The 14,499-nt window shown below is 38.8% G+C and overlaps 1 protein-coding gene across 2 annotated transcripts in view; it reads right to left on the bottom strand.

The window, feature by feature from the left end:
• The window catches only part of MED13L (mediator complex subunit 13L), a 296,421-nt gene that overhangs the window by 39,930 nt on the left and 241,992 nt on the right, over window positions 1-14,499 (bottom strand). For both annotated transcript variants that reach the window (XM_082668365.1, XM_082668366.1), the window contains exons 8-14: window positions 13,224-13,389; window positions 11,189-11,293; window positions 6,346-7,077; window positions 5,091-5,316; window positions 4,002-4,104; window positions 3,585-3,709; window positions 696-795 (exon numbers count right to left, since the gene is read on the bottom strand). In XM_082668365.1, coding sequence (XP_082524491.1) covers window positions 696-795; window positions 3,585-3,709; window positions 4,002-4,104; window positions 5,091-5,316; window positions 6,346-7,077; window positions 11,189-11,293; window positions 13,224-13,389 — 1,557 coding nt within the window. The remainder of the gene's footprint in view (window positions 1-695; window positions 796-3,584; window positions 3,710-4,001; window positions 4,105-5,090; window positions 5,317-6,345; window positions 7,078-11,188; window positions 11,294-13,223; window positions 13,390-14,499) is intronic.

The raw sequence follows: 14,499 nt of genomic DNA, 5'->3' as shown, positions 1-14,499 counted from the left end.
TTCATAAAACTTTTTGACTCATCCCTATGACATGGTGGTTTTTCCCCTCAATTTGTTCTCATTACCAGCTGAATTAATGAGAAGATATTAAAGAACGATTTGCAATGGAATTGTGTTTCAGCTTCAGAGTATCCATATAAGCTATCCTGACTTTCTTTTCTCTTGTAGAATGTTTCTTAGGGTAAAGAATAAGTAGAGAAAAGCAAGTTTCTCTTTTTGTCCACATACATAATAAAACTAGTTGATCTCTTAAGGAAACACAAAAACTTCAGTAACTGTTGGAAAAAGGACCACGGAAAACAAACATTCATTATCCTTGTGTGAATTAAATTTATGAAAACTGAAACATTTTACACAAGCTCTTGCAGTGGAATATTGCTCTGAAACCCACTATGCAGCATTTATCCTACTAGGAAAGGGCTATTGCAAAAATAAACCTAAAACATGTTTTTTTCACATTTTAAACCACAGAAGTTAATTTGAAAACAAAAGGAAAAGGAATTCAAATTTAAATGGGTCTCTCAGCTGCCTGCCACCTTAGGAACACCAATTTATACAAGTTTTAATTCACTGCCAGTATTCTGTTAAAATGGGGGGAGGGGAAGGAGGGGAATCTCAGACAAGGCACCACTGAGTATGAAAACACAATATGTAAATTATAAGCAGTGAGCTGAAGCTTAGTTTCCTTTTCTTACTTGGTGGGTAAGGAACAGCAGCTCTTCCATCCTTCCCAAGAGGTCGGTCTTCTGTCCCAACTGTAGGCATTTTTGATGAGCGTAGTGCAGGTGACACAGCCTAAGAACAGATTATTATTATTAAAGCGGAGCAACACATTTGTATGTAAGTAGGGTGAGAGTCCACTATTCCTTAGAGTGTACGCCTATTGATATTTTAAAATAAAGGAAAGATGCTTCCTTACATAGCATTCATCAGGTGAACTTCTAGACATACCAGCAGACAGTGACACAGAAGAGATGGTTACAAGCTTGTCAAGTATGAGAAACAGACTGACTGAGTCTTCTTGTCATGGATCTGGTGAGAGCAGACTGTGCCATCAAAGCAGAGCTTGCAGACCTTCAGCAAATCTTCCCACCCAGGTCATTAGAGACGCAGTTTCAGGGACACAGTAATCACATTAGGGTGGTGCCTCCAAGTAGTGATTGGTTATCAGTCTGGTTTTCCTTCTGTTTGGAAGCAGGCAGCTAAAAGGGAGGACCTCAAGCCCTCCCCAAACTATTATTCTTTTATTTTTCACCACAAAAAAATACATATCTCCTATTCCTATTTCTACAGTTACTGTTCATCTTCATGAAAAATAACCTTATCTCACAAAATTATTGAAATGCACAGAGAAGGTTTTTCTCTGATTTGTTATTCAAAACAAATTAAGTCCTTTAGTAAGCAAGATTATCTTTAAGAACTCAAATGAACTGATGGCAAGATAAAATAAAGCAAAAAGATTCTCACAAATAGAAGGTCTTTTATTTATGTACACTTATTCAATATCATAGAGTTGAAACATATAAAACTAACTTTAAAACCTATGAGATGAAAACTTGGACAACAGTCTCTCAATTCCAGTTACTAATAAGTTGAATTAGTAAAATGACTCTAAGGTAAACTGTTCCCTTGATTAAATGTCAGGCTAGAACTCAAAGTAGAAACAATCATTTCAGAGAAATGAAAATTAGATAAACAATGTCCAATCTCCTTTGCATATTAACATTACTAACAATACATTCAAACAACAGAGTAAACATTTATTCATTTAGTCCAATAGTAATTCATAATTTATACAGAGTAAGGACAATGGCTCAGAGCACAGCAATCACTAGGGATGGTGGCTGTGAACAGAAACCAGGCTACTCTACGGTTTGTTTCTTTTCTTTTCTTACATCTCCCTTCCTACTTCCCTTTGATTCCTTTACTTTTCATACTTTCTTCCCACCGTCCCCACACCAAAGCATCTGAACTAGCCCTTGTTAAAACCAATCCTAGATAATGCATGGCTTAATGGAGACAGTCAAGTTCAAAAAGGATCTCCAATGCCTGGGTCACAGAATAAGGAAACGTGTCATTTCTTCTACTAAAGTTTTTCACATTGCCATGTCCTTTCCCTTCATGCAGCCACTGCCCGATTTTCGGTCCTCATGTTTCAATCCAACAAGTTACCAAATAGTACTCCTGCTTTCTGTGTATCGGACTGATGGAAAACGACACTCACTTCTACCAGGTCAGTTCCACACTCAGCAGCCTCCAGAAGGGCACATTACCAGCACAGTTTGAAGTCTAAAGCCTTAAGAGTGGCCACAAACCTTCCCAGTCCCACCAATCTTTACCCTCCATTCAGAAAACAGATCCATGTGCACACTGTCCCCCAAAGCCCAGCTAGTTCATTCTTGTAGCTTAACCAAGGCTCCTTCCAGGCTCAAAGTAACATTCCTCCCCTGCCTCCCCCTAACCTAGTCGTTCCACATTTCAAGTCAATTTTGTTCTTTGAGGTCATTATTATCTCCTCATCTTCTAAGTACTTAGAATAGTAATGGTGTACAATATCTGTTAATCGGATACATTTTATTTTAAAGTGAGAAGGGGCTGTAGAAATCTGATTCCTACTTAACCTTCAAGCCTTTACTTAGATACTGCTTGCCTGTCATATTGCACTTGAACATGTAGCATCTTTAGATTCAGGTCAATTACTGCCCTCACAGGACTCAGTATATTTTTAACTTTATTTATATGCTATTTCTCCTGAAGTCTGTGAGTATCTCAAGTATTAAGAGTGGTAATTTAATTGTATCTGTAAACCTAGAGTACCTGCCACAAAGGAACTGATCAATAAATGATTAACGAATACATGTAAACTGGATAGATGGGAAAGTAAATATATAAATGAAAGAAAAATAAACTAATAAACTGACCTCCTTGAAGAGGGGCCTATCTTACTCATCTCTAGGTCCCCCAGAGATAACAGGCACTTTTATTTGCACAAAGGTACAGGGTTGGTTAGGAGGACGAGGACACAAATTTCCTGACTTAGCTCAGTTACTCTCCAGAGAATTATAAATTCTTATCTGTCACTTTCATCATATGACGCCTTGTATTATTTAACGTCTATGTGTATAAATTCTATTTCCCAACTTACGATGCTATAATCCTAAAAAGTATATAGATCATACTTGTAATCTCTCTCAAAATGTTGACTAACCTATGACTTACTAGATGAATAGAAAGTTATATGGGCATTATTTTTAAAATCTGAGCTAAAGGGACTACATAATACATTCCTGTTAGTCTCATGATATTGAGAAGGATTTTTTTTTAATGTGTAAGATTTTAATATTTACAACAGGAATAACACTAATGGAAAGAAAGCCATCAACAAACAAAACCCAAGGCGTATTACAGACTACACTAATAACTTTTAGAATCCTTTCAAGGTATACAAACGTTTTTGAAGAACATTCAGAACCTGAAGTAAGAGCCCCCAATCCAGTAGACCAAACTATAAAGAAATGCTGAAACACTGATATAAGTCCATGCACTTAAGTGAATTTTTGTTTGTGTAGCCACAGCAGACTCACCCCAAGTTCGTCGTCATCAGAATTGTCAAAGATGTTGTCTAAGTCATGAAGGGAAGGCGCCAGATCTGTCACCTGTGTGAGGCTACTGGAGCCAGCCCTGCCAGCAGCACTATCCTGCCGAACATCTGTGGGAAAGGAGGCAAAAGGCACAGAATGAGCGACTTCATCAAGGGAGAAGGAGCGAGGAGAGGACAATGAGCAAGCCCTGCCTGCCAACTGTTTCCCTATGTTTTCGGTTAAATTTAGCGACAATTACTGCCAAATACGTTTATCAGTTTTGAAAGGAACTGAAAAATAGATTAAAGATGAGATCAAATTATTGCTATTACAATAAGGATATAATTTTAAATAGAGAAGCATCTCCCTCGCATTTATTTTAGCAACAATCCAAGTGAGGCAAATAATCATTGTACACACCTGTTTTAGTAGAACTGAAAAGGGACATGGCATTTTTCCCTTCAGGCACCGGCGTGGAATGACCTGGTGTAGTGACATCCTTGGTACCAAATCCATCCTCTGACTGTATAATAAATTCAGCCAAACAAAACACATGAACACCAACCCAAAGTGTGGAATATGAGGGAGAACACAAAGAATTAGAGGGTAGAATGGAACTTGTTATGAGCACAAGTATGATAAACCATGGTCTATGCAACCAAAGGAAATAAAAGATATGTCCTTTTCCCTGAATTTAAACCGAACCAAAAACTCCCACGCTTTCCCCTCAATCTGGGTCAGTCAGGGTTTTATGCCTCATGGTACTGGTGGCATGTGCTTACAGGCCTGCCATGGTGGTAAAAGCTGCCTTTAATATAGTAGTTTGGATGTTGAATTATGCTTCAAGCTTTTTGGATCTAGATGGATCTCTGTAAAGGACTCTAAGAAGTATTCTCCTGAACTATACTGGTCCCTTTTGTCTTACTTCCTCTATTCTTAAGAATACCTCTTTAAATGGCCCAGTATTTTAGAATGTTTTAAAACTTAAGGCTAAAGACAGCAGACACCCACAGTACTCATTTTTATGACAATGGAACCAGTACAATTATACTGACACAGTCTTGGAGTGGTGCTGGTATTAATTCAGAGAGACATAGAGGTAAAGCGCTTAGCACAGTAAACACAGTGAGCGCTCAATAAACAGGAGATGTTGTTACCAAGATTTTTTCTTACATTTTGGGTATTTTGGAATAATAATTAAAAAGAAATAAGCAGGGAGCATAGGCCAACAAGAATTAGCATATGAGAGGAAACATGCACTGTACAAGCTATAGCCTGGAAAATATGAGGCTTCATTTATGTTCGGCTGACTTTTGAACAAAGGTGAGCCATGACATAAAAAGGAACAATACGCTGTTCGATACAATAGTACCAAGAGCATGAATATGGGGACAGAGCAATCAGGCAAGACTATCTCAAACATTCTGCCTCCAAAGTCTTCCCACATGTGCTGTACTGACATAGACTGAAACCCACACCAGGCTGGACTCTCTCTATGTTAAATGGTACCTTATTCTTTTTCAGGGAATCTTTCTCTGTCCCTTGTTTGCATTTTTTGTTCGCTGTGAAGATGTATTTTATGTCACCATCCTCAAAGGTGTACGGGTCATTGACTTCTCCCAAACTGTCTCCAGGTTGTTGTGATAGAGGCAATGGGTCAAGGAAGTGGAGTGGCTGCATCTGGGGCTGCTTGTCTTGCCAGATTTTAAACCGTTTGTTAGGTTGTGCTAAGAGTCTGAAATAGAAAACAAATGACAATTTAAGCAAGAAACATAAAGAGATTAGATTTTTTTTTAAAGCAACATTTTATGATTTAAAGCATTTGTAAAGCTTAAACTAAACTTAAAAAAAAAAACACCTAAAGGGCTTCTTTGGTGGTGCAAGTGGTTGAGAGTCTGCCTGCCGATGCAGGGGACACAGGTTCGTGCCCCGGTCCGGGAAGATCCCACATGCCGCGGAGAGGCTGGGCCCATGAGCCATGGCCGCTGAGCCTGCGCGTCCGGAGCCTGTGCTCCGCAACGGGAGAGGCCACAACAGTGAGAGGCCCGCGTACCACAAAAAAAACAAAAACAAAAAACACCTAAATATTCACCTACAGGTGTATTTTAGAGATTGTATTCACAATTAAATAAATCTCAGTAGCTTTTATCAAGAACATATACTTTTGTCTCTGATTCTGTGGATTCCACTTAAGAGCATAGGTGGGCTCTGACAAGACTGTCCAGGTTCAAATTCCACCTGTGTCATTTACTAACTGCATGACCCTAGTTTCTTTCTCAGCTATGAAATTAAGGTAGCAATACAGCTGTGGTGAAAATTAAATGAGATAATCTGTGTAAACTGTTTAGAATAATGGGTAGCTCAAAAGCACTCTGAAGTATTATTACTAGATGCGTGATACATACCTGAATGCATGCAAAGCCTTCCTTAAAAGTGTGAACATACAAAGAGGGCACTGACCACAATATGGAAGGTCCCATAAAGCTATATTCTTTGATTAACAAACAGCAGGCCAAAAATAAAGCGATACTAGTATAGCTAATCCTATGATGAAACCTTTTTATGCCAGCATTTAAATAATGACATGTGTGTTAAACCTCACGATGGATAAAGCATTTGACTTTTAAACATTTTCCAAATGCAGAGTCTAGAATGGTGAAGAAAGGCCTCTTCAATTTTGGATCTGAAGGCCCTGATTCTTGGGAACCTGCGGCCTTGGGCTTCTGATGGGTGATCATGTGGGTGGGGTGGAGAGTCACCTTACCTTTGCAATGCAGTGCTCTCTGAGTTTACCTCCATTTTGGCATCACATCTCTCACCCTGGAGCTCTGGAGGCCGGAACTCAGCATCATCAATGGATGGGAGATGATAACTATGCCACCACTTATCTGATGACTCTGGGTTCGAGGGCCTAATCCCACAATATAAGGCGGTCTCACTGACCTCTGCCATCAGAGGCAGTCTTTGGCCTACGAGGACAGTTCTGTCATCCAGAGTAGACAACTGCTGGAGTTCTAGCCCATTTCCATAGAGGGCCGGATTCACAGGGACAGATGGTGGGTCCAAATTCTCCGTTTCCTGACCTCGTGGCTGAGGGCTGAGTGTTGGCGGCAGAGGGGAAATAGGGGAATGAGGTGAATCCATAGGATTCAGATTCATTTGCTTGCTTGTATTTCTGGAAGGCACGGCCATTTGCTTATCATACTTCCTACTGCTAGCCACCTCTAAGGAGGAGTCTATCCCTGCCAAGCCTAGCTTCTGTCCTGGTGGATCTTGTTCCATGCATAACTCTTCAGCCACAGAGGGCCTATGGTGAAATGGTATCAAGGGTCTCTTTTGCAACTTGTCTCCCTTTTCCTGTCTTTCTGTTGTTTTGTGCTTAGAAGAAGCAGGAGGTGGTAAAGATGAAGATGATGATGGTCCTGCACTGAACCCTGGTTGTGATATTGTGGGAGGTCGACTGGGTCCTACTGCACAACGTTTTAAAAGTTTATGCCTGAAATGAGAATTAACATGAAGTCAGTAAATACACAGATGAAAATAACTGCATCATTCTAATTACAAAAGAGATGCCTCTAACAAGGTTATGTCTTTTTAAGCACACGTTATATGCAATAATACATCTAAATGAACTCTGGGTGTTAAATATATTGATAATGACTAAAAACTGCAACACACCCTGACAGAAAACAATGAACCAGTTATATACAAGTTAAGTAGATAAGAGATGAACTTAAGAAACATTAATTAATATGCTGCTAACCTCTATAAAAATACTAATTTGAAAATTCCCAAATCTTTCAAATTTGGTGAGGTCCTCAGACAATCTATTCATATTGCATTTTAAAACTAACAGTAATGAGATCATCTGTCAAGAAAAGAACCAAAACAAAGCTTCCAATTTCTATTTTACAACACTCTACCAACTCCAATATAGAATGGCTAATCAAAAAAAAAAAAGAATGGTTTATAAAAGCTTATAGTGTTGTAAATCAGGAATAAGATAACTATGCAACTCTCCCCCAAAGTGTGAAACTAAGGGTCAGTTTTAAGAATATATAATAGGGGGACTTCCCTCGTGGCGCAGTGGTTGAGAATCATCCGCCTGCCAGTGCAGGAGACACCGGTTCGATCTCTGGTCCGGGAAGATCCCACATGCCAAGGAGCAACTAAGTCTGTGCGCCACAACTACTGAAGCCCAGGCGCCCTAGAGCCTGTGCTCCGCAACAAGAGAAGCCACTGCAATGGGAAGCCCGCGCACCACAAGGAAGAGTAGCCCCCACTCGCCACAACTAGAGAAAGCTTGCGTGCAGCAACGAAGACCCAAAGCAGGCAAAAATAAATAAATAAAATAAATAAATAAGAATATTTAATAGGATAAATATACTAGGAACTTTATATGCTACTATTATGCAAGAAAGAAGGGATAAAAGACAACTTTGGATCTTACAGAAACATGTTAAAATGAGACAGAAGCAGAAGGTTGTGAGTGAATATTAAAACAACACACACATACAAATGCATCTGTACTATCTAAGCAGGAATAGTAAGTCTGCTCACATCCTAACACACTTCTTGGCAAGCACGGGTGTGAGAAATGCTCAGTAAGGGCCCACTAGATGATCCTAAGGTTTAATCTGTGCAAAAAAGTTATATAGCAGGTCAGCCAGTTCCTCCCAATATATAAATCACTCCCAGAAAAAATGTAAGCTCTCCTGCCAGTGTATCAGTAACTCTCTGAGGCCACTAGGGTGGCATTAAATTACTGTTGCATTGCACTAAACAATGCCCTAGTGGGAAGTAAAACGGATTTGTGTGGCATAATGGGATGGTTTAGTGGGACAGCAGGATGGCCACCCTGCCCCATAAGGCCGTTAAATAGTGTGAGGAGAGGACCATTCCATAACGGGTTCGGTAATCCTGCAGTAGATAATCTGAAAACACTCTTGCCAAAGTCTTTGCTACACTTTAAAAAAAAAAAAAAAAAAATCCTGACTTTGAAGAAGGTTGTCTATGCATAAGGCTATTGTCAATAAGGCAAAAATTGGACTTTAAATCTCCAGGGCAAAGTACCACAGTAAGAGATGAAATGTCTCATCTGAAAATATCTCAATTATCTCAATATCTTCTAAGGGTGCTTACTTTAAGATCTAAGCTCTAAAAGTCTTTCACATAAAACTTTTTGATTTGGATTTTCTCAGAGAGCATTTAACCACACCAGTCCTTTGATAGATATTTTATAGTAGCCTCTTCAAAGTAAGGACTTTTTGCAAAGTGGATAATCTTATAAAGTCATTTTTTTCAACTGCATTTAACAACTCAACTACATTGTGGAATGGTTAGAATAAGGGATACACCAGTAAGTAACAGACCATCATTGCAAATCTGTGAACAGGTAAGGGACCTCACTGAGGCAGGCAGCAGGAAGATCGGGCTCAGAAGGCTAACTATATGAGTGGTTTGGCCTTAATGGGAGGGAAATCAGAGGCAGGGCCAAATAGTGCAGAAACACATGGTGACTAAAAGAATAAGGAAAGTAGAATGACTATAACAGACATTTCAAAGGAAATCATTGTGAAATGCAATGATAAAATTGATCTAGAAAATTAAGAAAAATAAATAAATGATAAAGTTTCTAGGCTGAGAAGGGGAAAACTGTGACAAAAATGACTGCAATCGGGTACCTGGTTTGTGAGGAAACAGGTATATTGATAGTAAGGGTTTATCTTAAAAGCACTCCCCAAAATACAAGACTAGAGTACATATAAGAAGTCAGGTCTAGAGATAAACATTTAGAAGTCAGTGGAATAGAATGCAAATGCATGTCTACAAATAAGACCTGAAGGGTAAAAGAATTTGGTGAGGAAATAGAGCAATAACTCCGGAGGACAAAAGAAAAAGTGTGATTTGTTTATTTACACTTCAGGTAAAAATAATGCAAGGTAGTAAATAAAAATGTGATAGAAATCAGTAAAAAAGTTATTTTTAAAAAGTGAAAAAAATATAGATTAAGGAAAGAGCAGGAAAAATAAGATGCAGGCACAAGTGAAGTTAAATACACTAAACTTTTTATCCTATGTACTTTCTAAAGGTGGACCATAACTTGGCTGTAAGCTGTTTAGAAGCCACTGTTAATAGGAAAATACTTTTTGTCACACAATTTACAATGGCCTAGAGATGAAAGTAAACCAGGTATTCAGCTGGTATACCACACCTATCCTGAGACTAGAGAGATTCTCACATGCTCAAGAAAGAGGACCCTTAATGAGCAAATAATATCATTGAAAACATCTTCCTTGAAAAATCAATCGAAGAGTTTCATTAGGTACTTACAGCATCTCAACAAAAAGCTGACTACCAAGGCAGAGCTTGATAAAAGAGAATCAATTTATAGGGAAGGGGGAACAGGAAGAAGCTGTCAAAACTGCTGCCTAAGTGTACAAACAGACATGTGCACACGTGTGTATGTGTGTTTGCAGAGATTCTCGGGCATCATGACCACCTCCCTAGCCCAAAGCCTATTCATATATGCCACATTAAGAACCCCATGATCTAAACTAGAGAAATGAATGGCCATCTTCCAAGTACACTTATCTCAACTGACCTAAGTATTGAGCAGTATCACATGGAAGCAAAGACACTAGAGTTGCTCACTAAGTGAATAATCATCACCACATGCTCCTACAGTGAGCTGAGCTGGTGGGGGAGGGGGGTAAGGCTGATATACACTTAAGAAATTTAAGAACCCCCATGAAAATCTGTGACAATAAGATTATTACCACAAGGAGTGATAAGTCAAGGGAACATAAATGAGGAGTGCAAAAATTTTCTACAGAAAATAATTTGGGTTTCTATTCAAATATCTAAATGAATGAGCAACAATTTTAGCTTTCAGCAGGTGTTATCACCACATACCTACTTCAGTCACCAAAAAACACGAGCACCAACAACAAAAATTTTCTATGAAAGGTCTATTTAATCCAAATTCTATTAATTCAAGCCAACCTGCTTGATATTTATCTCAACTTTATAATTAAGAGTAATTAAATAAACTCAGTTAAATGGCAAGAGCCTGTCTTGTCAAACTGATGCTTTCGGTTCTGAAGAAGTTATCCTGAAGAAATCTGTGGGAGCAATTTGGTAACAGGGCCAGTTGTCTAAAAAGGCTCATTCTGAGTCCCGACAATAAAACTGTAGCATCTGCATAGAAGAAAAACACCAAGCTTTTTTCCACCACTGGAAGCAGAAGATTTAAAAACAAAACAAAGCGGGGACCTCCTTGGTGGTCCAGTGGTTAGGATTCCGCGCTCCCAATGCAGGGGGCCCAGGTTCGATCCCTGCCCAGGAAACTAATCTCACATGCCGCAACTAAGAGTTCACATGCCTCAACTAAAGACCCTGCAAGGCACAACGAAGATCCCACATGCCACAACTAAGACCTAGCATAGCCAAATAAATAAATAAATATTTTTAAAATAATAAAAAATTAAAAATACATAAATAATAAAACAAAATAAAGCAAAATGATGTGAAAGAAGTGGTCTGAGAGGCCAGGAGACAACCAACGAAATGTTCTATCATACTGTTCTGCCTTGGCCCCTACCTACCTAGAGCAAGAACAGCTGACTCTTTGGGTTGGATCCACAAAATCCCAAGTAGCAGGATTGTTAGCAGGCTCTTCTTCAAGAGTTGGAGTTGACATCTGGCTCCTCCTAAAAAAGGTTAAAAAATGTGGCTTGTGTAAACATGAGATAATATCCATACCTCTGGGGGGAAAATGTTAGAAAGACATGAATATATTTTACACAGTAATGGTATCTTGCTGATAGATGATTGAAAGCAACTCAAGGTGGGAGGTTGCTGGGGTGGGAAAGGCAACTTACTACTGCCATGCACTAGAAGAGTCAGGATTCCAAATATTTTTATTTAAGTTTAATATACATTTTAACATGGGTGCTACACATAGCAATTAAAACACTACCTGGCAATATTATCTGTTGGTTTTTAAAAAGTCACCTAAATTCTGCAGAAATAACCTAGATTTTTAAAAATTATCTTTTCACAGCATCTATGAATTATATATCCTCAGATAGACTGTTTAAATCACTCTTAAAACACCTATATTTACTAGCATTTAAGGGCAGCACTCCACACAAGTGATGTGAACTAAAACACAAAAATCAAATATATCTCCTGCATGTTACTAATAATTGGTAGCAAAAAGTAGATGTCTACTACTGCATAAATAAGAACACTCGGCAGTATTTCTGTATTGTTGATTTTGCTACAGCTGATACTGCAAAGTGTTTCACTGATGGCTCTGCAAGGACTTTGCTTGCTCTCCACGCCCCCCCCCGCCCCCCCCCGCCTTTCTGGGTGGCTCACTTCCCTGTTCGGTGCTGCTGATAGAAGGCCTCTGATTTGTTAGACTTGGTGGAAAGGTTAGTAGTGATAAAAATCGAAGATGGTAAATAAAAGGAAAAGAAAAAGAAAATGTTAACATGGAAATTGTCTAGGCATTGCAGACGTAAGTGAAAATATCTGTACCAATAATTCTAAAGGAAAAGATCATTTTAAAGTGAATAGAGATACCTTTTAAATTCTAGAACTTGACATATGATTTCCCACTGCAATTATTTTAGATTTTTTTCTACTAAATCTTCTTTAGTAGCCTATTCTAGAGCCAACTATTTGGGAAATAAATACATAGTAGGAATTTCCTAAAAGCTAGGTCCAAAGGACAGGTTTTAATTGTGTATATAAAGCTTTGAGTAGCAGTCACTGAAGAAACACTTAATTGGCTTCTAAATGAGTTCTTAGGAATTACTGACAAGAATGTCCATACTTATTCTGCTCTAGAGAATGAAGACTCTTTTGTTTATCTGTATCAATCAAAAAGTTGGACACCTCAGTCATATCAAAACAGATGTGAAAATATGCTGAATATGTTTATGTAAATCTTGATAAGTGAAATAGTATTTACTGACTACTGTTTGACATTATCATTCATGCAATTAAAATAATCACCAGCCATCTCTTCTTAGAATCAATTCCTCTTCTTTTCCAAAACTATGTTAAGGAAGGAGGGAGGTCAGAGGGGATGGATGGGAGGGAGGTGGGGCAAGGAAGGGAAGTTGAGTAGGGGAAGAAAAGAATTTCCCCAAGTCAACAAACAGAAGCACAGCAGCTACTAAACATCCCTCTAATTGTCATCAGTTCAGTTCAGAAATGCATTGTCAATTAAAGCATGAGGCTAATGTATAATAGAAAACATGGCAAAGAAGGTCATTTCCCTTTGTAAACAGGAAACATTCATTAGTAGGTATACAGGGAAAAACCAAACCCACAATTACTGTCCTGACACTCAGAGTGAATCTCTGAGCCAGCTGTGCTAAAAAATGTCAGATGAACACCATGACAATCTTGAGATGATCAGGAACTTCAAATTTTTCCTGGATAGTCAAATTATTTTAACATCTTTGTTTTGAATTTTACCCTATTATGTTCAAAAAGATGAACTAACAATCCAGTGACCCCCTCAGGGTGTGGTCACACAACAGCACAATGTGATTGATCCTCTTCATGTAGTAATAAAAGACATGGTTACTAAACCACAATCCAGACAGAATGCAAAAAACATACTTGGACTGCGTTCTGTTGAGGATGCATTCCTTCCAGACTCGATGGACCATGTGATTGTGGAGTTTTGGAGGAATCTTCCCCGATCTCTTTGGACTGTGCATAGTTATCATCCCCCCATCTTGGGAACCTAGGTGACTGACAGCACTCTGTGTCCCTCCACTCTCACCTAGGAAAGAAGGACAATTTGGAATGTCAGAATTTTCTGAAAAGGTCTCCTAGTGCACAGACTGCTGGCTTATTTAACATAAATATTTAATTGTTGAAACTGATCATGTAACTTTGCTGCTGCCCCTGACAATAACACTATCTGTAGCTATGAGTAAATTTGCATCAGTATAGCTTTCAATCACATCAATACTCACACTCACATACCCTCAATGGCATATCCATCCAGAGGCATTCCTGCTCCACAGGTATTGGAGACAACTTACATGGGAGGATTCAAACATGACAATATTAAAGATGTAAACATGCATGGGTCGTTTGAATTTTTAAAGCCCAATGCAGTAAATAAGTCTCAAGGCAGAACAAAACAGTAGAGGGAGCTTTATGCTCATGTAGCTAAATGGCTGTGTAACATCTGCACGCAGTGCCCTGGGTAAGAGAAAGAAATTCTTAAGAAGGTCAAATTTCAAATCTGTGTGTGGAACTGTTCATCCTTATGCCTAACACTACTTATGAAAGCTTAATACTAAAACACTGAAAGAAGTTGACTCAACATTTTATATCAGAGGATTAAAAATTCACTGGTTTCTCTCTAACAACTCCACTCAGTTTTTCCAACTGTACTTGGTGTTACAATCCATTTTCTATGTCTACTATAATTGCTGATAATACTAGTTATTGGTTATAAGTATTTTACTACTTCCATCTCATACAAGACAAATACTGAAGTCAATTTCCAGTATTAAATTCTGATTCAACTACTTTTATCTATTTGAGTTCATAAACATATTGTGGGTTTTACTCTTGAGAGTACTACGATGCAAAACATCTTGATTGAAATAATCAATTTTAAGCGCTCTGAAAGGCCTCCACTGTCGTGTGAAAAAGAAAGAAACAACCTTATATCACAAACTAATATTCTTGGTATCACTGCAAAACAACCATTATATGAGTTGAATGGTTAGTCTCAGCTCTATTTTTTTGCGGTACCCGGGCCTCTCACTGTTGTGGCCTCTCCCATTGCGGAGCACAGGCTCCAGACGCACAGGCTCAGCAGCCATGGCTCACGGGCCCAGCCACTCCGCAGCATGTGGGATCTTCCCACTGCGCC

Source organism: Grampus griseus, assembly GCF_964374135.1.
Source record: "Grampus griseus genome assembly, chromosome: 12".
Taxonomy (NCBI): Eukaryota; Metazoa; Chordata; class Mammalia; order Artiodactyla; family Delphinidae; genus Grampus; species Grampus griseus.
This window is presented reverse-complemented; position numbering and strand designations above follow the sequence as displayed.